General features: G+C 40.3%; 1 protein-coding gene and 1 non-coding gene across 2 annotated transcripts in view; one reads left to right on the top strand and one right to left on the bottom strand.

Annotated features, from left to right (window-relative positions):
• Positions 1 to 27,703, bottom strand: part of MORC1 (MORC family CW-type zinc finger 1) — a 151,773-nt gene that overhangs the window by 91,418 nt on the left and 32,652 nt on the right. Inside the window, exons 11-14 of the mRNA XM_065913846.1 lie at positions 17,650 to 17,775; positions 7,536 to 7,615; positions 5,314 to 5,384; positions 3,109 to 3,173 (exon numbers count right to left, since the gene is read on the bottom strand). Coding sequence (XP_065769918.1) covers positions 3,109 to 3,173; positions 5,314 to 5,384; positions 7,536 to 7,615; positions 17,650 to 17,775 — 342 coding nt within the window. The remainder of the gene's footprint in view (positions 1 to 3,108; positions 3,174 to 5,313; positions 5,385 to 7,535; positions 7,616 to 17,649; positions 17,776 to 27,703) is intronic.
• On the top strand, positions 19,211 to 19,317 carry LOC136152561 (U6 spliceosomal RNA). Its single transcript, XR_010660237.1, has one exon. It is a non-coding gene; the product is annotated as a U6 spliceosomal RNA (small nuclear RNA).

The raw sequence follows: 27,703 nt of genomic DNA, 5'->3' as shown, positions 1-27,703 counted from the left end.
TCCCACCTCCCTCTCCACCTGATTCCTCTGGGTCTTCCCAGTGCACCAGGCCCGAGCGCTTGTCTCATGCATCCCACCTGGGAGTTTGCCAATTTAAATTTATAAGAACTAGAAAGTGCAGTGGAACTGTGAAACATTAACTGGTCTAATATGTACATTGTAGCATTTTTGAAAAAACGATGTATCTATGTGAAAATGTAGGTATTTCTAACACTGAATGTGATTTGTAACTTTCAGCATGTTCTCAAACCTCCCAATATTCTACACAGATTCAATTCAGTTCAGTTCAGTCCCTCAGTGGTGTCCGACTCTTTGTGACCCCATGAACCACAGCACGCCAGGCCTCGCTGTCCATCACCAACTCCCAGAGTTTACTCAAACTCATGTCCATCGAGTCGGTGATGCCATCCACCCATCTCATCCTCTGTCGTCCCCTTCTCCCCCTGCCTTCAATCTTTCCCAGCATCAGGGTCTTTTCCAATGAGTCAGCTCTTCGCATGAGGTGGCCAAAGTACTGGAGTTTCAGCTTCAGCATCAGTCCTTCCAATGAACACCCAGGACTGATCTCCTTTAGGATGGACTGGTTGGATCTCCTTGCAGTTCAAGGGACTCTAAGGAGTCTTTTCCAACACCACAGTTCAAAAGCATCAATTCTTCAGCGTTCAGCTTTCTTCACAGTCCAACTCTCACATCCATACATGACCACTGGAAAAACCATAGCCTTGACTAGATGGACCGTTGTTGGCAAAGTAATGTCTCTGCTTTTTAATATGCTGTTTTAGGTTGGTCATAACTTTCCTTCCAAGGAGTAAGCGTCTTTTAATTTCATGGCTGCAATCACCATCTGCAGTGATTTTGAAGCCCCCCAAAATAAAGTCAGTCACTGTTTCCCCATCTATTTGCCATGAAGTGATGGGACCGGATGCCATGATCTTAGTTTTCTGAATGTTGAGCTTTAAGCCAACTTTTTCACTCTCCTCTTTCACTTTCACAAGAGGCTCTTTAGTTCCTCTTCACTTTCTGCCATAAGGGTGGTATCATCTGTATATTTGAGGTTATTGATGTTTCTCCTGGCAATCTTGATTCCAGCTTGTGCTTCATCCAGCCTAGCGTTTCTCATGATGTACTCTGCATATAAGTTAAATAAGCAGGGTGACAGTATACAGCCTTGACGTACTCCTTTTCCTATTTGGAACCAGTCTGTTGGTCCAGGTCCAGTTCTAACTGTTGCTTTCTGACCTACACAGATTGGAATGTGCCAAAAGATATTCTACAGTTTTCTTTTTTCAAATTCAAAAGTGAATCAAAGTTAATGAAGCAAGTTTACAAGGACAACAGCTTCTGTTTTTCTGACTCTGTCTGCTGTACTATGTTTTATGTGACATTGCATTAAAAGTATAAAAGCAGAAATTAAGAGACAGCAGAATACGCAAGACACAGTCACAGGAGCAGGAGGCTGAAAAGCATTTCATGTAAGGACCAGAAAGAGGGGCGTGACTTCAAGTACAAGCTCATCTTTGAAGTAACCATATGACTATGGATGAGCCACTTCAACACTTCGTCTCGTCTGAAAAATGGGAATTGTATCCGTCTAGCCACTTGGATGCCATGAGGATTAAAAGAGATGACACTCAGCATGAATCTGGAAGACTTCCAGTGCCTGGCAAATGTCTTTCTCCTTTTCCACCAAGAGTGGCATCCAATGTCGTTCTTTCCCTCCACTCATCCTGCAGCTCTTATCATTCCACAGAAACAGCTTCTTTCTTTTCAAATTCATGATCCTGGGCTATTACAACTAATATAATATACTCACTGGACTGATTAACTGTATCTATCATTAAAGGACAATAATAAAGCCATCCTTCTATATGGATGTAATGACAGAGTACATTAGACTCTCTGAGGGAGCTACTGACATGAATTAATATATTATGTATTTTTAAATGCACAAACATGTAGGGTTAAATATATATGAATCAAACGTTTTCTCAAAAATGTCTACTCTATAATTAGATTCCTGCTCCTTAACCAAAAAGAATACTGATTTTGTAAGGAACTTCAAAACAGAACATTAGAGGGTATGACATAATCACTCTGCAAGATGTCATACTGATTGTCTTCAAATTAAAAAAAAAGCATTTTGCTATAAAAACAAGTTCACCCCAACTAGCATTATTATAAAATATAGGTTGCTCACCTTTTATGTCTATCATTGTAATAACAAAAATGTCATCAACCAGCTCTTTATTTCTGAAGACTTTAAAGTGGCCCTTGCTTTTCAGTAAAGAATCCTATGGCAGTTATTCATTATTTATTTTGATACATGCATAATTAACAGTTCAAATTTAAGTTGTGAGGAAAGTTATGGTTATATAGTGGGCTTCCTTGGTGGTCAGTCAGTGAAGAATCTGCCTGCAATGCAGGAGACCTGGGTTCAATCCCTGGGTTAGGAAGATCCCCTGGAGAAGGAAATGGCAACCCACTCCAGTATTCTTGCCTAGATAATTCCATGGACAGAGGAGCCTGGTGGGCTACAGTCCATGGGGTCGCAAAGAGTCAGACACAGCTGAGCAACTCACACACACACGGTTATATAGCACGTCACAGTTCACACATACCAAAAAATGCTGAAAACCAGTAACACCTCCCTAAAAATTTGTTTCTAAAAGTTACCACAGTCTTCAAAATCTGGCTTAACTTGTACAATAGCTATTATTTTCAGTTTAACTTGTTTAACACCTGAGCTGGACAGCAAGTCAACCTTACCAATGTAAACAATGGCTTTGTAATACAGGCTCACTATTTTTAACTGTATGTAAGTTGACACTTTTACCTGAAATATCATCCATCTTAAACTGGAAGCAGTACTGGAAGATGGAAGAAACTGGGACTAACCACTCAGATTTCAAATAGCAAAGGACATAGAGAAGTGAAGTTGCCAGGTGACCCCCCTTCACTTCTTCATCATAAAATGATGAATATCATAAAATGTCACAGGCTAAGGAAGAGAAACTGTCATAATAGTCACCAAATCTGTCTACAGTGAAATCAGAGTTTATTTTAACATAGCGCAGAGGGTTCCAACAGACAGAAGATCTCCTGTCTTACCTCTGCTTCTCTTGAAGAGTCTTTTGCTTTGCTTTAACATCTTCCAGAGCTTTCTGTAATACATCCTAGAAAAGTACATTTGGTTAGGAGAGAACATAATGCCATTAATGAGAGCTGAGTTGGTATTTATTATCCTATTATCCAGAGGCTTCACAAGGGTAACAGTGATGGGTAACAGTGATAGGTCACACTGCCTAATGCAATTCTATCACAGCAAATACTCAATAAATAGTTGACAGATATGAAGTTCCAATAACTAAGAAGACAAACCAAATCCAAGCCCGCAGTCCTCTTTTTGAGGATATTCCAATGTCCTCTCCGTCTTTAGAGAAAGAGCTGCTGCTCCCGTTAAAGGCACGGTGGCTTTCACACAAACAGCGAGAAAGCTTGGGAAAGTCATTCCGTGTCCCTGGCCTTTGTCTGTGAGAATGAACAATGCTTCATGCATCATGTGCATCACTAAGGCCTTTTTCAGGAAAATAAGAAACTGTGACTACAAAATTTCATTAAAGGCCAAAAGAGAAAACGTCTCCTCTATCTCAAGTTCCATAGAGTCCTCACTAACACTGCCCAAACTTTCCTGATAGGACGCCCCGTCCCTGCGTTTTCTCCCTCTCAGAGTGCCTCAGTAACAGCGCCCGCCTGCCTTTCTTTTCTTCTACCTTGATGTATCAGCTCATTCACAACTCTATCTCTAGTAGCTTCCCTCCAGTCAGGCAGAAAAGAAAGAACGCATCGTCACTATTTCACAAATAAGAACAAACTTTTAACGTGCTCCATCCACCTGATGTGAAAGCTGGGCATCTCATTTGATGGGCAGACCCCGGAGTGAACCTATTTTCACTGACTTGTAAAAGAAAATGGTCAATGCTTGGTAAGTATTTCACTTCAAATTCAACCACTCAACTGCCTGGAGGAATTTAAGAGGTCAAAAGCTGAGGTCATTCTGCTTAGCTCTCTTCTCTGAGCTGAAGTCCGGGCACATCAGAGCCACAGAGCAAGTTGCTCAAAGACGTCCCGCCCTTCCTGTCAATGGCCTTAGAGCACAAGCAGAGAGGCGGTGAGAGCTAACAGGCTCAGGCGGGAAGAAAGGGGGTCCGGACCCGTTAGAAAGCGTCTGTTCTCTCGTCTTGCAGATACATAAAGCAAAGGAAATTGATTTTTTTAGAGACAAAATAAAGCTTAAACTTCTCTTTAAAAAATCTGTAACAATAAGATGGGTCTATATTTACCTTAAAAAAAGTGAAAAGAAAAAGGTAAAAGAGTTTAGGGGAAACCATGGAGCGCTTTGGGGAATTACCACATGCTACTCTCTGATTTCATCCCGTATTCATGACAGTTGGATATGAGAGCTCTTCCTCACACACAGCCTTGGTCCTTGAAAGTTTAAGAGCAAACTACAGAAAGAATTCCTGCACTGAGACTGCAGTAGAGGAAGAAGGAAGGGTGAAGTAAAGCATTTTTTTCTCCAAATAACTCCTTACCCCATGCAGGCAGAGAAACACGCTAAATGACAAATATACACTACAGCAGAAAGTCTGGCACCGTATTTTTGGTAAAAGTTAGCAAACTTAACATGGCCTGCAGCAACATTCTTTTTCTCTTAGTTGCTATGCATTGTAATTAATAATAACAGTTCTTTATAACCTATCTTACTCATGGGCATATTGCAAGGATTACAGAGAATGTTTATGAACTGTGTGGAATAGCTCATAAGAAAAGAGCTTTGCAAGCTGGAAGCATTGTTATTAATATTCATAATTATAGTATATAACTCCTGGCAACAGAAAGAAGGATTGCTTATTAGTGTTCTCCTTGCTCTCGCCATTCATTTAGGTCCATAGGGAGCTATAATTTGAAGAGATATTTTCAGGGAGACATGATAGGCTAGTTTTTTCTTTTAGCTTTGCATTATTTTCTCCCTTTCTTTATACTTTTCCCTTCATTTTAGAGAAACGAGTTGTGATGCCCTTCCCCGCTGTTCCCAATTCACCCATGTTTAGTTCCATCTTTGTTCTCAATCTCAGCCATTCCCCGACTTGCTGACTTTCCTCCCCTTTCTCTGCACTCATCTGTTTGCCTCGTGTTAAAACGAACTCAGTCTGCTCAGCTTGTTTAAAGGTTAGGAAGTAAGTGATAGGAGACAACCATGTACAGGAAAAACCAAATGACCCTGTGTGCCCTTGAAGAAGACCACAGTCACACCTCGGCGGCGGAGGACGAAGACATTCTCTCAGAGTTCACTTTGACTTGTGCTTCTTTCAGGATGAGTTCGGCTGGAAACAGAAGCAAGATGATTTAATAAAATAAAATTCTTTCAAACATCTTTAAATTAACATTGCATATACATAATACATACATGACCAGTAAGAACAGCTTACAGATACTAATTTCAGGAAATTCTATATTCCTGCTACAGTTCTCCACACATTCCAAGATTAGGTAGCCGTATAGAGGTATACAGCTGTATAGAGGTATATGCTCTGTATAACAGCTTACAGAGCACACGCTTGTTGCTCAGTTGCCAACTCATGTCAGACTCTGCAACCCCATGGACTGCACCCACCAGGCTCTCTCTGTCCATGAGGTTTCCCAAACACTAGAGTGGGTTGCCCTTTCCTCCTCCTGATCTGGAAACCAAACCTACGGCTCCTGCCACCATCTCCTGCAATGCAGGTGGGTTCTCTATGTCTGAGCCACCTATACACATACATACAAATTCAAAAGTCATGACTGAATGTGTGGTTGACTGAAACTCTCTAAAATCCATGGAATATGGATTCAAAGCTGCTCCTCACTCCTGGAATACTGGGGAAGCATGACTTTGTCCTTTTGTGGGAGGACTGACTGTGTATAGTATTCTGTCTTAAAGTGGATGCAGCATCAGTCTCTAAAATTATCTAACTCTGTAACAGAACAGTGGGGGTTTCATTTTTTTCTTATTTGGCTGTGCTGGGTGGTTGTGGCACGTGGGCTCTTCAGCTACGACATGTGAACTCTTAGTTGTGGCATGTGGGATCTAGTTCCCTGACCGGGGATTGAACCCCAGGCCCCTGCTGTGGCAACATAGAGTCTTAACCACTGGACCACCAGGAAGTCCCTGGGGTTTTCTGATATACATCAAGCTAGTTTCAAGTGTGTCCTTAGAATTCAATTATTATTGTAATAATAAATAACATCATATTTAGACAAAACCAAAGATGGAAGATGTGTTATAAAGTTCCTGAGAGGGAGGAATTACATTTGACTAATTGTGGTTATTCCTGCAATGGTGAGAGCAGCATTCAGTTCAGTTCAATTGCTCAGTCGTGTCCGACTCTTTGCCACCCCATGGACTGCAGCATGCTAGGCCTCCCCGTCCATCACCAACTCTCTGAGTTTACTCAAACTCATCTCTATTGAGTCGGTGATGCCACCCAATCATCTTATCCTCTGACGTCCCCTTCTCCTCCCGCCTTCCATCTTTCCCAGCATCAAGGTCTTTTCCAGTGAATCAGTTCTTCGCATCAGGTGGTCAAAGTATTGGAGTTTCAGCTTCAGCATCAGTTCCTCCAGTGAATATTCAGGACTGATTTCCTTTAGGATGGACTGGTTGGATCTTCTTGCAGTCCAAGAGACTCTCAAGAGTCTTCTCCAACACCACAGTTCAAAAGCATCAATTTTTCGGCGCTCAGCGTTCTTTATAGACCCAACTCTCACATCCATACATGACTATCAGAAAAACCACAGCTTTGACTAGACAGAATCTAGTCTCTGCTTTTTAATATGCTATCTAGGTTGGTCATAATTTTTCTTCCAAGGGTAGGTGTCTTTTAATTTCATGGCTGCAGTCACAACCTGCAGTGATTTTGGAGCCCCCCAAAATAAAGTCTGTCACTGTTTCCCATCTATTTGCCATGATGTGATGAGACCGGATGCCATGATCTTCATTTTCTGAAAGTTGAGTTTTAAGCCAACTTTTTTGCTCTCCTCTGTCACTTTCATCAAGATGCTCTTCAGTTCTTCTTCACTTTCTGCCATAAGGGTGGTGTCATCTGCATATCTGAGGTTATTGATATTTCTCCAGGCAATCCTTATTCCAGCTTGTGCTTCCTCCAGCCCAGCATTTCTCATGATGTACTCTGCATATAAGTTAAAGAAGCAGGGTGACAATACACAGTCTTGAAGTACACCTTTCCGGATTTGGAACCACTCTGTTGGTCCATGTCCAGTTCTAACTGTTGCTTCCTGATCTGCATATAGGTTTCTCAAGAGGCAGGTCAGGTGGTCTGGTATTCCCATCTCTTTAAGAATTTTCCAGTTTGTTGTGATCCACACAGTCCAGCATATGCCTCAGAATAATTGCTCAATGAATGTTTGCTGAACAAATGGACAATAATGATGCAGGCCATATAACAATAATGACACAGGCACAAGTAATTACATACCTCTCTTTACTGCTTCTTCTGCCTTTTTAACTTCACATTTAAATGCTCCTTTAAAAGAAGATGTGACATACAGATACTTTCTGAAACAAAACAGGAAAGGACATAATCAAGTCAGGTTATCGTTTTAAAGTTCACAATACAAAAATATTCTCAAAGAAGACTATATACTCCAGAGATACATTATTATTAAGAAAAATTCATCAAGTAAGTTACATTCAGCTGTTAAATCAGCAAAGTTTATAACTAAGAAAAATCCCTTGCTTTGTAATACTAAGCAATTTTGCTTCTGTAAGGAAACTTCAGGAGAGCGATAGGAAAATCTCTGTCCACACAAATATTCACTTGAACATGTAAAGTGTGATGATTTTCTTAAAAAGAAAATTTTACATTTAACTGCTTCATTATCATAGTTTCTGGTTAATATACCCATCCTTCTTACCCAGAGTATCAGTGACACTGGGTAAACTGCTTCTCTCTGTCCATAAACAATTATCTCTAACTGAAATGCTCAAAAACACACATTAATATATCAATTTAAACTATTAAAACAAATTTTCTAATTTTTTGCTCAAGAAGCCTGTTTTCAAGGTTCAGGGTTTTACTGAAAACAAAGACACTCTAGAACAACCACGGAGAAAGTGAGCAAAATAGATATGAGAAAGGATCTGCAGAATCAGAGGTTCTCTGAAAGCAGTTGAAACTATGTTTTTCTATAATAGAGGATTCCTGGAATAAGGATTTTACATGCTGGTTTAAATCATCATAGAGAGAAAAACTCCAGATCAATATTTGGTCTAAGAATACTCAAAGCTCTGTATACTTCATTCTATAATTTTTGCCTCTCATATTCATGTAGACTCAGAAGCTTACAATTCTCTGATAAGGTTTAGAAAGGCAGTGAGAGGTAGATGGAGAATTCTAGAACATCTTTTGAAGCCAAAACATTAAGACATATAAAAAGAGGAATTTGTTCATGCAGAGGAGAGAGTCTAAATCTATTAATATATATATGCCCAATGAGTCTATGCCAGGGATAGACAAAATACTGCTCATGGGCCAAAGTAAGCCAGCAGCTTGTTTCTATTATAGCCTAAGACCTCAGAATGTTTTTTTTCCCCCATTTTAAAGGATTAAAAAAAATGAAAAATTAAAATATGCAAAAGAGATAGAATATGTCCAGATATCTACTCTCAGGCCCTTTACAGAAAAAGCTGACCAACCCTGGAATCTAGGCCAATATCAGTGGTTTTTGAATAGGAGCTTGCTTTCCCATGCTCTGGTTTTTAGGCAAAGGAAGCAGTAGTGCAAATTCTTCACAATACAAACAGGTCACACATAATTTACACGGCTGTTAGCTGGGGTCTGCTTGTTTTAAGACTCTTTCATTATCTCAACAGAGGCTGTACAGATATACTCTGGACAGAACACCATCATGAGTAATCAGGATCTGGGCTACTTGGAGCCCCTTCTCTCTGGGTTAGAGGCCTTTGTTTGTCCCTTACTAGGAGTGCAAATTACAAGAGACTGGGCAAAATGACTTCATTTTCTGTGATTCCATTTCCTTATCTGTAAATGGAGATAAAAATGATGATGTCTGTCTCACAGGACTGCTAAGAGAATTAAAGATATCAGCATAGCTAAAGAACTTAGAATAATGCTGGTTCATAGTAAATTGACTTAATAGAATGTGTTTTATCTAATAAACACCTTATAAGTTGCATCCATTAGATGCATGGTATAGAGGAAATATTAGTATGTATTTTAGAGATAATATACATTGGGAATATGAAATAAAATCAGTAGTTGAATCAGTTCTTTTTCTTTTAAAAATCTGAAAAACTTATGGAAGCATGCCTAATTACCTACATAAAAAGGCTTAATGCTAAAAAGAATTAATAAAAACAAAAAAATCCTCACTAAATGACATCCTAAATTCATCTACTGCAATGGTTTAATGAACTATTCAAGTTATAATAACTATGTATCTTTACCTCTGACCTCAATGTTCATTTTCCAAGAAGACTTACACAGTTAGCACACAAAAGGAACACTCTTAAGAACCTAAGGTGAAGCAATTCTCAATTTGTTCCCTGGATTTTCTTTTACAACAAACATTGTTCATTTAAGTCATAACCAAGGTGTATTTCAAATCAGTCTCTGTTACATTTAGAGAACAACCTAAGTTTTAAAGTAGGAAATCATTGATCACTATATGCTGGAATTATCATTTGCTTTCTAAAACAAAATCACATATTAATCACATAATTGTTTTTATTTGAATCACTTAAATCTTTATTTAAAAAATCAAAGTGAAATTAAGGAGAAACTGGACAATGAGGTGATCCTTCAAATTTGATGTGAGTTACACTACTCAAGCATTTTCAGAGGCGACATCTTTACAGACAAGAAAATGCAGGTGGCATAAAAGGTGCCAGCTGCGCATCAGTGCTTAATCTTAAACAACAAAGACCAAAAAATGCTCTCTGTTCACTGCGAGGGTCATTGAGATAACCTGGCCTCAGATAATGTGTACATCTCAGATGAGAGTTTAAAGTTTATTATTCCACGGACAGAGGACCCTGGCAGGCTGCCGTGCATGGGGTCACAGAGAGTCGGACACACACACACACACACACACACACACACACACACACACACACACACTGCTCACAACAATTAAAGAAAGCTACCAAATATGTGATTTTTTAAATCCGGTAATAAATCTGCCTGTTCGCATAAAAGAATGAATCTTTGTCCAAATCCCCATCCATCATCAGAAGCCCCCACCAGCCTCACACACAATTTTTTCCTATTCATGGACTCTTGAAGATAAAAATGCTTCTGAGAATCAGAGTAATACCGGAGGAAAAGGAAAAGAATCCATCCAGTCCGACTCCTCAGTCCTTGCGACGCTCCCTGCAAGGGAATGCTGTCCCCTCGAGAACCGGGCTGCCAGTTTCTCAGTGGTTGGAATGGTTGCAACACCATCTCCCAAACTCTGAATATACCTGACCTCTGCCCACACTGGGGGCTGTGGTCTCTGTTTTCTCTTTATTTCTGCCTTCTCTCTCTGCCTCATTTTAGGTCTCTACTCCTCCTCACACATTTCACCTTCTACGTCCCTACTTTCTTCCATCAATGAAATTGCATTCAAATGTTTTCTTTATGTCCACTTTTTATATAAATCAATTTATTCAATATTTTCTTTCTAAAAGAGCTTAAAAACATAAGGTCAATGAAAAGTACTGAGGGAAAATGAAACTAACACAATAAAAAATAAATAATAAAAGTTTTGTTCCTTAGAATGGCAAAAATAAACTAAGAAAATGTTATTGATAACACATATGGATTTGGAACCACACAAAAGCTCACTTACACAACTGTTGGTGTAAAAATAAATTGGTTTCTACCTCTTGGAGGGTAAATTAACAGGACCCCTCAAAATTAGCAGTGTGTCTATCTTCTGCTCATAATTTACTTCTGTAATCTGTTCTACAGAAATAATCATATTTGAGCATAAATGTGCATATGTCAAATGATGCCCAAGCATATCCAACTCAGCACTGTAACCACGAAAGCGCTGCTTTACTGTCTGATGGCTCAGATGGGAAAGAACCTGCCTGCAATGCAGGAGACCCAGGTTCCATCCCTGGGTCGGGAAGATTCCCTGGAGAGGAGAACGGCAATCTGCTCCAGTATTCTTGCCTGGAGAATCCCGGGCACAGAGGAGCCTGACAAGCTACAGTCCACAGGGTCACAAAGAGTCAGACACGACTGAGCGACTCACACACAGAGAGACCCATAAAACCTAACCGCACACCACTGAGCAGTTACCCACGGAGCACTGGGCATGTCTGCAGTGCCCAAGAAAGGGTGCCCAGAGACCGCTGGTGAATTAAAATAGAGCTACATATGATTTTATGTTTAAAAACTGTGTGTGTGGTTCATTGTATGGAAATATGCAGAAGACGATCCGGGAAGGTATTTATTAAACTCCAGGCAGAGATTCTGCTTTGGGGAGATTACAGATCGCCAGAGCAGACAGTGACGACAAGTGGTAAAGGGGGCTTCTAGTTCTCTGATCTTCTCCAGTGTCTACCTCTGTACTGTTAGTTTTTTTAATTTAGTTTTTTTGCTGCGGTGGGTCTTTGTTGCTATGCACGGGCTTTCTCCAGGCGCGGAAGTGGTGTGTGGGCTCAGCAGTGTGACACATGGGCCTAGGTGCCCCGCGGCACGTGTGACCTTCCCTGGCCAGGAATCGAACGCATGTCCCCTGCATTGACAGGCAGATTCTTACCCCAGCGAAGCCCCTGTTTGAGTTTTAATTAACAAATTCTACTATTTTAGGAGCAAAATGGAACCACACCCCCTAGAGAGAAATAAACCCCTAAAGAGAAATCAAAATAGGAAAAAATATTGAGTAATTTTTAGACTTTATGTGTGGCAAAACTATAGACTGTAGCATAATACAGCACTTTGAGTGATTGTTTTAATCAGAATCACCTGCAAAAATTTAAATTTTCATTGGTTTTCAATGCTCATACTTACAAAATTGGTTCAAAACATGTTTGCTAATATAAAACAAAGTATTTTTTTAAATTTTAAGTTGTAAAAACAGACTACAAGAAAATTAAAGTTCTAAACTTCTAATTATGCAGAAAAAATCAGCTCACAGTGATGAATCGCAACATTATGGCATTATAGTACTCACAACCATAATTATTTTCTTTTTTTTTCCATTTATTGTTATTAGTTGGAGGCTAATTACTTTACAATACTGTAGTGGGTTTCTTTAAGTATAAGTATGCCTGATTAGTCATACTATAAAATAGTTAATAGTCCTACATTATTTATCAAAACATCTAATGAGGAATGATCAAGAATTTTCTGGCTAGTATGATGTTGACAGTGAGACCTGGGAGTCAGATAGACTTGTTGAACTTAGCGTGTCCAGTACAAGTGGGAAGAGCTGCATCACCACTCTCCCTGACCCCACACGTGCACCTCCTGTATCATCAGGAGGCTTCCATGGCTCCTGTCTTCACCTCACATCCAATCCGTCAGCAGGTCCTGTGGACTCTTATCTTTACAATCTAAAGATAATCTAAACACGTGTAATCTAAACACATTTCACAACTTCTACCATTACCACCTCCGCTCAAGCCACTGTAATTTCTCACCTAGAATACAGCAATGGTATTCTACTAATTTCCCTTCCTCCCTTCTTGCCCCATAAAATCAATTCTCCACTAAGCGGCCACAGTAATCCTCTAAAATAATAAATTAAGTAATGTCACTCTTCTCCAAAGACTTTACATTCTCAATACAAATTCTCTTGTTACCATCTTGGTCAAGCCCTACAGACTCTGCTGCCATCTTCCTCGCCTCTTTGCAACCACCATTCTCTAGCCCTACTCTCCTTGCCCCCCTGCCTCTACGAGCTGTTCTCCTCCTCCTGGGAACATCATCCCATAAAATTCTTCTATGACTCACAGTGGAATCCACCCTCCGAGATGTCCTCGAATGTTCACGTCTTTGTGCAGTCCCCTCCCACACTGAATCTGCGTGAGCAAAACATGGGAGAAGTGATGGTGGATGACTCTTGAGCCTAGCGTTGAAAAGACTGTGGTTCCTACTCTGTTCTCTTGAGCTGCACACTCCAGTGAAAAGCAACCCTTGCACAGTACTCAGGCAGTCCTGTGTAGTGGTCGAGGTAAAGCAGAACTGAGTGCCAGCCAGCCGTGTGGGTCAGCCAGTTTGGAAGGGTGCTTTCTACCTCCCATCAAGCTCCATAGCAACCCTGGCCAAAATCTCTTGTCAACTTCATGGGGGATCCCCAGACAAAGCTACCCTACAAAACCACTATCAAATTACTGACCCACAGACACTGAACAATAACAGATGGCCACTTTATTATTAAGTCACTCAATCTGCAGGCAATTTGCTTCTACAGGGTTAGATACATTCACTTGCTCAGTTTGTTCAGCCATCTGCTCAAAAGTTCCTTATTTAAAAAAGTAACTTCCCTAATTTTCTGTCTAAAATAGTCATCCAAAACCCCTCAGTCCACGAATCTCTGTCTATTCACAAATGTGTGGGAACTATGCTGAGCGTTATGTTTAAAATAACATATTTTTATTTTAATCCTTTCAGCCACCCCGAGGGAGAGAGGAATTTTCAATACACAGTGGAGAAGCATCAGGTTTCAGCAATTGCTGAAGGTCCACAACTAGTGAAAGGCAAAATCAAAACTTGAAGTGTCACTGATCCACATTTTGCTTTCAATCACTTTCAGATATTGAACGATTAAATGATTTAAGATAAAACAAACTCATGAAGGAATATATAAGATGTGCAGCTTACAAAAGAGACACTTTTAAAACATTGTTAGTCTGTCCCAGTGGGTAGGAGGTGAACAGCTGGGGAATATCCCTAAAAAATGAAGACTGTCCCAGAAGCACAGGATATTCAACAGCAGACCATAAACTCAATGTCCCTGAATAGGGACAGCAAGAAAAGGATCATGCTGCTCCTATGAAAACGAGGGACTCCAACTCCATATCATTTGGGTGCCTTTCAGTGCTATGAATCCACAGCAAAGCAGTGATAATGAGGAATGGAGATCTTCAAGTAGATACTTTGGCTCCATCTCCCTTAAGGAGCTTTCAGAAGTGTCCTTCCTTAGTCCTAATGTGCAGAGATTTAACGCCTGCATATATCTGAGAGTTATTTCTCTACTAAACCTAAAGAATCCAAAGCCAAAGGAAATCAGTAATGTCTGTTGCTGAAGATCAAATAATACACCCATGTATTAGCCTGTCTGTATTATATAGATAAACAATATTTAAGACCCCAAGACTTCTAAAATCTTTACACTGAAAAGTGTAAAGAAATCACCTAGCTGAAATTCTTACCTAAACAATAATTCTTTCTACAATCTAGGCTCTTTCAGGGACAAATTTGCCCTCATCTTGAATGAGAGTGCCTTTCACTGCTTCATTAATTTCATGCCACACTCACAACTCTTGAGTTGCCATATTATACCTTATGTCATGTGTCTGGAGAAAATAACTTCCCATCCTGGACATACTGGATTGAGTATTCTGGACATCAAACCTGCTAACCTGGACCAGGGACTGCTCAATCAAAGGAAGCTCTGTGAGAGATCAAACCTTCCCAAACTCTTGTCCTGTCCTAGACTCTGTCCAACAAGGAAGCTTTGAATCTGATGGTGGAAAATCCACCCTTCGTGAAGCAAATACTAAACAGACACGGCAAAGTCAGCTCAACAGAGCTCAGCCGGAACCTGAGCAACCCTGGGCGGTTCCTTCAGCTCTCCGGAACACTGCAGCCCTGGAGAAACGCTGGGACAAAAGTGACGGCGGGCACGCTGCATGGGGCCCTGATCTGTGGCTTCTCTGAGTGTCCTCACCTTAAACACCAGCGGAAAAACGTCATCTGTGTGTCTCTGCAAAAAACCAGCACAGCACGCATGCTGAGCTAGCCTTCTACTTCTACCCAGCCATTCAGGTTCTGCCCTCGAGAATTCCAACCATCACACGGCAGCCTTTCAAGCTTTCACTTACTCTTCTCACGTTCACAACATGACGCTCAATTCCATTAATCAGCCCCTACCGGATAACTACCTTACTATGAGCCAGAAGTCCCCTTCCCTTCTAAAGCATCCTCATTTGAACGTCACCCTCCAGACATGGTGTTAGCTGGACACGGTTTATGAACATCTTGTTCTGTTCCCTAAGTTCCATAAACAGTTTCAGCAACCCCATCATCCTATCATCTTGTATCAGGCTTGTGGGCAATGAAAATACCTAGTTTTTTTCATGTAAATCAGTATCCAGTCTACTATTAATATATTAACACAAATAGATTTTTAAAATCTAAATTAAGGACTGTATGTATTTATATTACATTTATCTTTTGTACTTCAACTCACATCCATATTGTGCCTGATATAAGATATTCCTCCTAGTTAAGGGTCAATTATGAACTCAAAATTGCTTTTTATCCAAATTATTGATAAACATACTGAACAGAATATGATTAAGGGATTAAAAATTCCCCTCAGTCCCTTTTTTAACTTGTTAGAAACATTGGGGTAAAGAAGCTACAGTAATTGAAACTCAATACACACAGCTAAAATCCAACATTCTTTTTCATGTTTGCAATAAAAGCAGAGAGAAATGACTGATGTGTAGATATGTATTCTTACAAATAATATCCAGTGTCCATTTCTAGAAGTATCCTGGAGCTTGGGTGGTCAAGTGGACAGAGTACATAACATTTTTAATATATTTTAAATGTTTCTATTCTGGTCACACAGGGCCACAGCTCTTCATTTGTTCTGATATGGCCATTAGACATGCAGTGCCTTTCAGGGAAGAAATAAAGTAGGGGTGACCCCACAAGTGGTGGGATAATGAGGACAGAACTCGACACATTTCTTACATAAAACTTTTGCCACTAGAGAACTGTGAGGAAAATAGTACGCAAGTCAATAACGCAAATGGAGAGAAAGTTAAGCCTAAGGGACAAAGCCATGGAAAATGAAATCTGTCCTTGCTGGAGATACCAAATATCAGATTTAACAGTTCATCAGAGCCCCGTGTGACACATGGGAAAGGTCCAAGCCTTCTTAAGTATCTTTTAAGGAATAAAATAAACATTTATATCATATCTATTCCTGGTAAGATATATCTAAAAATAGTACATTGAAATGTGCATTTAAAAAATACACTAGGATGGGAAACAGCCATCACTTGATTTAAGTAATTTAGGTAGACAAAATTCAATTTAATAAAATTCCCCCTGAAAATAGAGACAAACCCACATATTCCATTGGCTTAAACCATTTTTTTACCCAAACTTCCTAAGAGAGAAATAATTTAATTTGAAAAGATCAGCTATATTGATTGATCCAGGAGACTCTTGGTACTTCCCAGAAGAATGAGGCTGATGAAAAGAAGTATCACTTTGATATGAATTAGGGAATGAATAGATTTATAGAGTAAGTCTCAGGCTTCGTATACTTCATTTTTCAAAATATGACCTGCAGTATAATCAGAAATCAAAAGTAAAGCTTTTGAGGAATCCTTTGGTGTGTGGTCAGCTCATTCAATTCAGAGATCCACAATTTTTAATATCAATATTGACATGAGTGATTGCAAGGCCTCAGGATAGCAACTACTTTTTCAAGAAAATAAGACAACATAACAAATGTGGGTCTATTATATAGAATTAGTGTGCTGATGGGGAAGCAGCATGGAGTTTGAATTGATAAAGAATTCAGAGTAAGAAAATTTGAGTTCTTATCCAGTTCTGACATTTATTTATTTCTAAATAATGATAAAATATAACCCACAGTGTCACTGCAAAAGTCAGCTAAAATAATGCATATCAAAGGGCATCTATACACACACACACACACACACACACACACACACACACAACGTACAAGCATTAAATGTTCCTCCCAGTAGACAGTGAACTGAAAGCTAGACCTAATCTTATCTTTCTAGCACAATCTAGACTCACAGAAGGTTTTGATAAATGTCTAGTAAATAAATGAATGGCCACCCACATATCACACACTAAAAAAATAAAATACTGTCTTGATTGCACACAGAGTTGTACAAGGTAAGTTATACAATATGCAAATATAAGCTTAAAAAAAAGCTTATGCTAAAATATAAATGAATTAGATGCACATTTATACATATATTCTTTCTATATATAAAATATACATATACATATATGTATATGATTTAACAGTTCAAATACATTGTATAAAAAGAAAATGTAAGAGAAGTGATTTTTTTTTTAATAGAACCTATCACAATCAAAGCACCTAGGATTCAGTGCCGTAAATAACAAATTCCTACTCAAGGGGGAACATCTGACTGAGAGTGTTCAGTACAGCACATTGCTATTACAGCCAAATATTTGTTTCACATGATTCCTCTTCAGCAAACCTTCCAGAATGAAGTTCAAATTTTATTTGCCATTGTAAAAGTCTTCCAATGAAATTAACAATTGGGATCGGGGGGTATTTTACAAATGAAAACTCTATGAACACAATTGAACAAAGGTGAATTACCTGGGTCTGTAGAGGCAATAGCATAGGTATTTTGTTCTAACTCTTTTGGCCTGAATGAATATTCTCATCCAAGGATCAAAATATAGAACAGATGTATAGGCTCTGAATGACCATCTCTCTGGAAAACTAGGAAAGAAAATAATTGAATATAATAATGACATTTTGTGAGAAGAAAAAAATAAGTCTACCAAGCCATAATGATTACTATTAGCAACTCCAGAAAGTTTTTTCCTAAACCTAATGACATGACAAATACCAGTAAATTTTATGACACTCACAGACCCCTAAACGCAAGGGCTTACCTGAATAACCTACACTTAGATTAGAACTGCCCGCAATGCGGGAGACCTGGGTTGGGATGAGCCCCTGGAGGAGGAGGTGGCAACCCACTCCAGTACTCTTGCCTGGAGAGCACCCATGGACAGAGAAGCCTAGTGGGCTAAAGTCGGACACGACTGAGCGACGCAGCACACAGATTAGCATTGAACTTGGGTTGGCAACTAACTGATCTAAGTAGACGGACATCAGTGGAGAAGGAAATCGCTACCCCCTCCAGCACTCCCGCCTGGAGAATCCTTGGACGGAGGAGCCTGGCGGGCTCCAGTTCCCGGGGTCGCAGGCGGACACGGCTGAGCAACCCACACACACACGGACATACGTCAGCAACAGAAAAGACACTTTTCACTAAAACTCTCAGCCCAGGGGGACAAAATCCCATCCAACGGACAAAATAATTCCCGTGCTTAAGCGCAACAAAAAGCATCTAGGTCCACACGAACGAAATACATTTCCATGGAGTTACTGTGCAGAGAGAAATACAATAAATTGTTTCATTTGCCTTGAAAATCATGAACAAGAAACATAAAACTTTAATTCTATAACTGAAATAAGTATTAACGTAAGGATTAAAATAAATGTCAATGGCCAGCTGAATGGAGGAATCCAACACAGGAAGTGAAAAATAAAGAGAGAAACGGAAAGGATGGAAAGGCAATGAAATTGAAGCGGAGCCACGTAAACAGCCTATCAAGAAAACCGCTCTTGTAAAACCGCGTGGTGGTGAGAAGTCTTTGTGTTGCCGTATATACCAACCACTCCAGGGGCCTTCAATATTACAGTGTAGTTACAAACTGCAAATCCTCTCCAAATAGACAAGAAATAAAGATCAAAAAAGGCCTAGCCCGTGCTGAAGAAGCAGCACGCTTCTTCGTCTACTAGGTCCCAGAAAAGACTGCTATGAAGGCTATAAGGCAGAGAGAGAAAAGCAGGGAGTAGTGAACCGATCAGTTTTACGATGCCAGCTCAGTCCGAGGGAGGCAGGCTGATGGAAAAGAGATCTAGACGGCTGGGCGGGGGTATTGCTGCTCAATGGGTCACAGTGTCAGCAGTTACTCAGGGAAAAAGAACAGAACTCCAAGGAAAGTATAAAAACGACGGCAAAGCCCAAAGGCTCACGGTCTGAGGATTTCCTGCTTGGTTGTAAGTTCCTCCAGGCAGGATCTGAAGCTCATTATAAATCCATTAACTGCTTAAAAATAAACTCTTTTAAAGTAAGCCTTCAGGGCTTGCTTCGGCAGCACATATACTAAAGTTGGAACGATACAGAGAAGATTAGCATGGCCCCTGTGCAAGGATGACACGCAAATTCGTGAAGCGTTCCGTGTTTCTCAGAACTGCCATGTGACCCAGCAATCCCACTTCTGGGCATACACACCGAGGAAACCAGATCTGAAAGAGACACGTGCACCCCAGTGTTCATCGCAGCACTGTTTATAATAGCCAGGACATGGAAGCAGCCTAGATGCCCATCAGCAGACGAATGGATAAGGAAGCTGTGGTACATATACACCATGGAATATTACTCAGCCATTAAAAAGAATTCATTTGAATCAGTTCTAATGAGATGGATGAAACTGGAGCCCATTATACAGAGTGAAGTAAGCCAGAAAGATAAAGAGCATTACAGCATACTAACACATATATATGGAATTTAGAAAGATGGTAATGATAACCCTATATGCAAAACAGAAAAAGAGACACAGAAGTACAGAACAGACTTTTGGACTCTGTGGGAGAAGGCGAGGGCAGGATGATCTGAGAGAACAGCATTGAAACATGTATATTATCAATTGTGAAACAGATCACCAGCCCAGGTGGGATGCATGAGACAAGCGCTCAGGGCTGGTGCACTGGGAAGACCCAGAGGGATGGGATGGGGAGGAGGGTGGGGGGGGGGATCGGGATGGGGAATACATGTAAATCCATGGCTGATTCATGTCAGTGTATGACAAAACCCACTACAATATTGTAAAGTAATTAGCCCCCAACTAATAAAAATAAATGAAAAAAAAAAGAAGTTAAAAAAAAAAGAGTAAGCCCTCAGTAGAATTCCCCAATATTCAATATATAAAAGTATCTAGTCATGGCTGTTGTTGATTAGTCACTACGCTGTGTCTGACTCTTTGCGACCACATGGACTGTAGCCCGCCAGGCTCCTCTGACCATGGGATTCTCCAGGCAAGAGTACTGGAGCGGATTGTCATTTCCTTCTCCAGGGGATCTTCCTGACCCGGGGGTTGAACAGGGGTCTCCTGCATTGCAGGCAGATTCTTGACCATCTGAGCCACCAGGGAAACCCACGGTAAATCACAGTGGTCACTAAATGGCAAATATGAGTGTAGCTTCACATACGCAAGAAAGGCTGTGCATGAGGGTGTAGCACTGCAATAATGAAGCTGGTTATTAGTATACCAGAAGCTATGCAAGCCAGCTAAGTTCTCACCTGTAAAGAAAAAAAGGAAGTCACCCTGGGACACTATAAAAATTCTGAGGATTTTACCATTATTCAAATCCTTCCTGGATCTCCTGATTTGAAATTGCCCTTACAGCTAGAAGCATTCTTTCAACTTTCCTCAAAGCTAACACTCATCTGTCATTTGAAGGTAAAAGTCAAAAGTAATTCAGAGCCAAGTTTGAGAATTTGAGAAATATGGTAAGAGATCAAACTGGGTTAGACAAGTTTTGATTAAAAAAACATCACACAAATATAAAATAAGGACACGAATCCTTCTACCTCTTAATAGGTCATTTTCTACTCATTCAATAAATATTCAATGAACATCCGCACCGTGTGTGTAGCGGATCCTCAAGACCTTCCTCTGTGAGGAGGGGCATGCACTAACTAGGAAGTCTCATGGGACTTAGCATATAGCACTCCCATGTACTCAAGGCTAGGATTTATCATGGAGATGAATAAGGACATACAGGAACTCTTACAGGGAAGATAATGGTGTCTGGGAGAACCTTTGCCTGGCTTTCTCAAGTTCTCTCCCTCTCATGAAGGGCCACACAGACAACACTCTTCTGCAGCTGTGAATATGTAGCAACGTGTGTGTGATGCTTCTGCCTAGGGAAGACCATTAAGAGAGTGAGCACTCAAGGTTTTTTTGTCTTTGTTGTTTCTTTTTTTTCCCCCTGGGGCTGGTCATATAAGAACCCTCTGCCTAGCAAGTATCAAAATTCCTGAGTCCCAGAAATGACGTAGATCTTCAGCATAAATCAGGTTATTTGCACAGTCTGCACAGTGAACCCCCTTTATCTGTTAAAGAAAGTTCTGTATCAGTGATGGGGGACTGTTTCCCAGAAGCCAGCCACGGGTCAATCTTGTAAACAAACCTTTTAATATTAACTTCCCATTTACTTGTGACTGACAGAATGGCAATAATTCTTATGCTGTTATGATGTTTCAGTGATAGGAAAAGAAGGCTAAATAGGAAATCTGTATATGAAATAGGCCAATCAATGTCATTTTCAAATGCTTTTATATGACTCATGAAGGATAAGGTCCTTCATGACCCCGACACCACTTAATTTTCTAGCCTCATCTCCTGCCAGCTTCAGTCTAGCCATTCAGGACTACTGACTTCTCCAGATATGGGGTCACGCTTTATAATCATCAAGCCTTGGCACATTTCAATTTGTTGGCCATTTTCAGTTACCTCCCCTGCACGCTTCAGGAGACCTCATTTGCTGTCAAAGCCTTCCCTCACTCCCCAAGACGGGGTGAATCACTCTCTTCCAGGGCTTCCCTCCTTCTCTGCCTGCTCTTCTTAGGACCTGGGCTTCCCAGTGACTCAGCAGTAAAGAATCTGCCTGCAATGCAGGAGACCTGGGTCCGGTCCTTGGGTGGAGAAGATCCCCTGGAAGGAGGGCATGGCAACCCACTGGAGTGGGAGAATTCCATGGGCAGAGGAGCCCGGCGGGCTGCAGTCCACGGGGTCAGAAAGAGTCCAACACGACCAAAGCTACTGGGCATGCATGCACACCACTCCATCTTGTCACTGCCGTTTACCTCCTGTATCCCCATCAGGCTGTACCCGCTGTGAGGCTACCATCCTCCATCAGTAAGTATTTGTCAAGTAAGTGAAGATTATTCAGGACTTCCTTGGTTTGATTTAGAATGAACAACACAGTCGTCTCTGTTGTTTTTCAGTTGCTAAGTTGGACCTGACATTTTGCAATCTCATGGACTGCAGCACACCAGGTTCCCTGGTCCTCCACTATCTCCTGGAGTTTGCTCAAATTCCTGTCCCTTGAGTTGGTGATGTGATCTAGCCATTGCATCCTCAGCTGTCCCCTTCTCCTTTTTCCTTCAATCTTTTCCTGCATCAGGAGCTTTTCCAATGAGTCACCTCTTTGCATCTGGTGGCCAAAGTATTGGAGCTTCAGCTTCAGCATCAGTCCTTCCCAATGAATATTCAGGGTTGATTTACTTTAGGATTAACTGGTTTGATTTGATCTCCTTGCAGTCCAAGAGACTCTCAAGAGTCTTCTCCAACACCACAGTTCAAAAGTATCAATTCTTTGGGTTGTTGGAAAAGGGTGTCTGCTATGACCAGCATGCTGACAAAACTCAGTTAGCCTTTGCCTTGCTTCATTTTGTACTCCAGGGCCTAAACTTGCCTGTTACTCCATGTATCTCTTGACTTTCTACTTTTGAGTTTTTTGTATTTCTTCCTACAAAGGGTATTCAAATCCTCTTTGATGAAAAGGCCAACTTTTTCTGGTCTTAGTTCTAGAAGGTCTTGTAGGTCTTCATAGCACCGTTCAGCTTCTTTGGCATCACTGGTTGGGGCATGGACTTGGATTACTACAACGTTAAATGGTTTGCTTTGGAAATGAACTGAGGTCATTTTATCGTTTTTGAGGCTGCACCCAAGTACTATATTTCAGGTAAGGGCTACTCCATTTCTTCTAAGGAATTCTTGCCCACAGTAGTAGATATAATAGTAATCTGAATTAAATTCGCCCATTCCCATCCATTTTCATTCACTGATTCCTAATATGCCAATATTCAATCTTGCCATCTCCTGCTAGGCCACGTCCAATTTACATTGATTCATGGAACTAACATTCCAGGTTCCTATGCAATACTGTTCCTCACAGCATCAGACTTTACTTCCACCACCAGACACATCCACAACTGAGCATCATTTCTGCTTTGGCCCAGCTGCTTCATTCTCACTGGAGGATGAGTAATCACCCTCCACTCTTCCCCAGTAGTATACTGGACACCTCCCATCCTGGGGGGGCTCATCTTTCAGCATCATATCTTTTTGCCTCTTTATACTGTCCATGGGGTTCTCCAGGCAAGAATATTGGAGTGGGTATCCTTCCACGGTTCAGAAAATGACTCTAAAATCCAGGTACTGGACTAAATTAGATCCCTTCTGGAATATCTCAGAGGTGCCATATTTCTACTCATGAAAACATTGTATGTTATAACCAAGACAGTTTTCTAAATTTACTGCCAAAGCCCCTAAAAAATCTCTGAAGATTTTTTGAAGTTGAAACTAACAAGACCTAAATTATCTTGAATATACAGAAGTGTATAGAGATTTTTAACTAGTTTAAGTTCTGAACTATAAAGGGGATAACCAAATTTAACCTTAGGGATTATACCTAAGAGAAATATCAACTCAAAGAGGTAATTTAAAAGGCAAGTTATAAGTTTTGCAAAGTAATGGAAGTGCTTCTACCGTAACCATAGTACAGTAAGAAACACACTCTAACAATTTGAAGCTGTAACTTCTGACGTGTTCCCAGGCAGCTCAGTTAAGACATAAACTGGAGACATTACAGAATGCTGCCCAATGACTGTCAACTTAGAAATACACCGACAATACGGCACCTAATTTCAAAACATTACTTAGTACAAAACTTCAACTCTGTGATTCTGTATTATATCATTGCTTTCAGAACCGCTTTGTCGGATGGGTTCCTCTAGCTGCCTGAGATCTGGAACTGTGATGGATTCCAGGAGGTACGAAAGGCCCTTTTGATGGCAGCCAATTCCATGACACGCCCTTTTTTTGTCGTGAGTCTGTGACAAGAGTCCAAGCTTCCTTCCATTTTCTCATAAGGGCTGAATACGTTAAGAAGATACTAAGCAACTGAAAGCGACATGGGTACAAGGAAATCACATGCACAGCAGACCAGATGAAATGGTCATGTGATCCCAGCCCCCACAAAGGGGAGTCGGGAAAAATGCTACAGGAGCGATTAAGCCTTCACAATGTGAAAACTGTAACTCACAAAGACACATACACCCCCAATGTTCACTGCAGCTCTATTCACGATAGCCAGGACATGGAAGCAACCTAAATGCCCAGCAACAAATGAAGGGATTAAGAAGATGTGTCACACTCATGTGCAATGCAATATTACTCAGCCATGAAAAGGAACAAATCTGAATCAGTTCTAGTGAGGTGGCAGGACCTAGAGTCTGTCATACAGAGTAAAGTAAGTCAGAAGGAGAAAAGCAAATATCATATAATTACGCATATATACGGAATCTAGAAGACTGGTATTGATGAACCTATTTGTGAGGCAAGGATGGAGACACAGACGCTGAGACAGACGTGTGGACGCAGGGCGGGAGGAACTGAGCGCGTGACCCTGACATTTACCGCCACCACACGTGGGCGGCCGCTGGACAGCGCGGGAGCTCGACCTCTGCTTGGGATGGCTCAGAGGGGCAGGGCTGGCGGGGGGCTGGCGGGGGGCCCAGGAGGGAGAGCATGCACGCACACACAGCTGCTTCCCCTGGGGCTCAGCTGGTGAAGAATCCCCTGCAGTGCAGGAGCCCTGAGTTCCATCCCTGGGTTGCGGAGAACCCTGGAGAAGAGAAAGGCCACCCACTCCAGTGTTCTGGCCGGAGAATTCCATGCGCTGGTACAGCCCCTGGGGTTGCAGAGTCGGACTCGACTGAGCGACTTTCACTCCATAACTGATTCACGTTGCTGTACAGCAGAAATTAATACAACACTGTAAAGCAACTGTATTTCAATTTTAAAAAAAGAATATTTTACATAAAACTCCATATCGACAAATTTGAAAATCTAAACAAAATGAATATTTTAATAAGAAATTATAAATGATAAATTTGCCCTAAGAATTTTAAATTTTGACTAGATTAACAGTTATAACCCAATTGAAAAGTAAAAAAGGTAGTAATAGGACCACCAAATTTTCAGGGAAGTTCTATCCAACCTATAGGTAAACAAAAGAGGTGAAAAACTTTCCAGCTCATTCCACTATAGACTATACACCAATAGTAAGATAAGGATAATAAAAGCATAATTATAGCCAGTCTCATATGTAAACATAGAGACAAAGAAACAGTAAATAAAATACTAGCAAAATTGACACAGTGAATAATACATCATAAACTAGTTGGGTTTATTTGAACAAAGCAAGGATGGTTCAACATTATAAACTCTAATAAAATAATACATTGCTTTAACAGATTAAAGGAGAAAAACAAATCTAAATCACTTCAACAGCTATCAGAAAGCACTGACTAAAATTTAATACCCATTTTCTGATGTAAAAAATAAATAAAAGGAACTCAATAAACTAGAAATAACTGCCTTCCTGGAACTGAAAAGGCATTGATTCAAAGGATTAATAACTAGAATAACCATCACACCTAATAGTCAAATGTAAAAAAATTCTATTAAGACAAAAACAAGACAAAAAAGCATGTCTGCTATTACCACTTCTATTTAACTAACTAATTAGTTAAAACAAGGAATAAAGAAATAATAAGCAGATGGTTGGAAGGCATCACTGACTCAATGGACATGAGTTTGAACAAACTCAGGGAGATAGTGAAGGGCAGGGAAGCCTGCCATTCTGCAGTTCATGGGGTCGCAAAGAGTCAGACACGACTTAGCAAATGAACAAGAGAAGTGAAGACATAAAACTACCGTTGCTTGAAAATAAAAACTACATAGGAAATTTAACTGAAAACTATTAGAATAAAATAGTTCAGTAAATGGTGAGATATAAAATCAACAGACAAAAAGTCAATGCTTTGCCATCAGTAAACTAACAAATAAATAATTTGAAAAAGCAATGAAGAAAAAAATAAGTCTTATCTGAATGCTAAGAAAAGTCAGAAAATGTCCAAGAATAAACCTAACAAGAAATATACAAGACCTAAGTGAAGAAATAATAATAGCTAACAATTACTGGGTATGTACAATGTGCCAAAGAAGAATTTAAGCACTTTTTACATCATATATCGTGTAATCTTCACAACAACCCCGTGATATAATACCATTACTATCATTACCATTTACAAATGAGTAAATTGAGGCTCTGTGAGGTTAACTACCTTCCCCATAAAAACACAGCAGGTAGAACTATAAATTGAACTAACTACCAAAGCTCTATTCTTAATTAGTATGATATACTATGCTGTTATAAAACTCCACTCAACTATATAAAAGTAGGCAGGAATAAGACCAAAACATAAATATGCTAGTTCTCCCCCAATTAATCCATAAATTCAATGGACTACCAGTAAAAAACCCAAGAATTTTTTATAATAAAACTTGAAAAGCTTATTTTAAATATTCATATAAAAAAGAACATCTAAAAGTATAGACAATTTTTAAAAACTTTAGGGGTAGTCTTACCAAATAACAAAACGCATTATAAGGCTATAGCAATTAAGAAATTCTAATGGAGCAGGAATAAAAAATTGGATCCATGAAAAGGGACAGACTATCTAGAAATAGATCCCTGAATGGTGGCAATCTAGTTTATATTAACAATACACTTCAAATAAGCAAAAAAGGCTGGATTATTTTTTTTAATTCTATATCCTTTAGGAAAGCATGAAATTAATCTATCCTTCCCCATGCATATATCCTTCAAAAATAAATCCCAGATGGATTAAAAGGTTATATGGAAATAAATTACAAATATTAAAAGAAATGATAAGAAAACATATCTGGCTAAGGACAGACTTTCTGAGTTCAGAATGCAAAAGAAGCAGAGAAAGGAAAATATTAGTATTAACAGATTTGACCTCAAAAACTCAAAAATTTCTGTAAGACAAAGGACAATACTAACAATGTTAAAAGTCAAGGGTGGAGCTTCCCCGGTGACTCAGAAGTAAAGAATCTGGCCGCAAATGCAGGAGACACGGGTTCAATACCTGGTCCAGGAAGATCCCAGATGCCGCGGAGCAACTAAGCCCCCACACCACAGTGACTGCGCTATGCTTGGAGCCTAGGAGCCACAGCTACCGAGCCCAGGTTCTGCAGCTACTGAAGGCGCCACGGCCTAGAGGCTGTGCTCCGCAACAGGAGAAGCCAGCACGGGGGAAGACCGCGCCCCGACCTGGACGGCAGTCCCGCGCGACGCAGCTGGAGGAAGCCCGCTCGCAGCCACGGGGCCCGGCACAGCCAAAAGCAAACACGCAAATACACACAGCTTTTAAAACGTCAGGTGGGGGAAAAGGAAAGGAGGTGTGTGTTTATGCAAAGCAAAAGGAAGCGTCCTCGTGCTGATGCACTGGTGAATCCACATCCAAGTTTGTTCATTGGGTTACGGTCCACATCCTGGTTATGATATTATGCTACAGTTTTGCAAAATGCCGCCACTGGGAAAGGGTGCACAGCCTCTCTCTGTATTGTTTCTTATTACTGCACGTGAGTCCATAATTATCTCAATAAACGTTTCCATTTAAAAAGGCCAAGTG

This window comes from Muntiacus reevesi, chromosome 21, assembly GCF_963930625.1.
Source record: "Muntiacus reevesi chromosome 21, mMunRee1.1, whole genome shotgun sequence".
NCBI lineage: Eukaryota > Metazoa > Chordata > Mammalia > Artiodactyla > Cervidae > Muntiacus > Muntiacus reevesi.
Note: the sequence above shows the minus strand (reverse complement) of the source record. Positions and strands in the feature narration are given on the sequence as shown.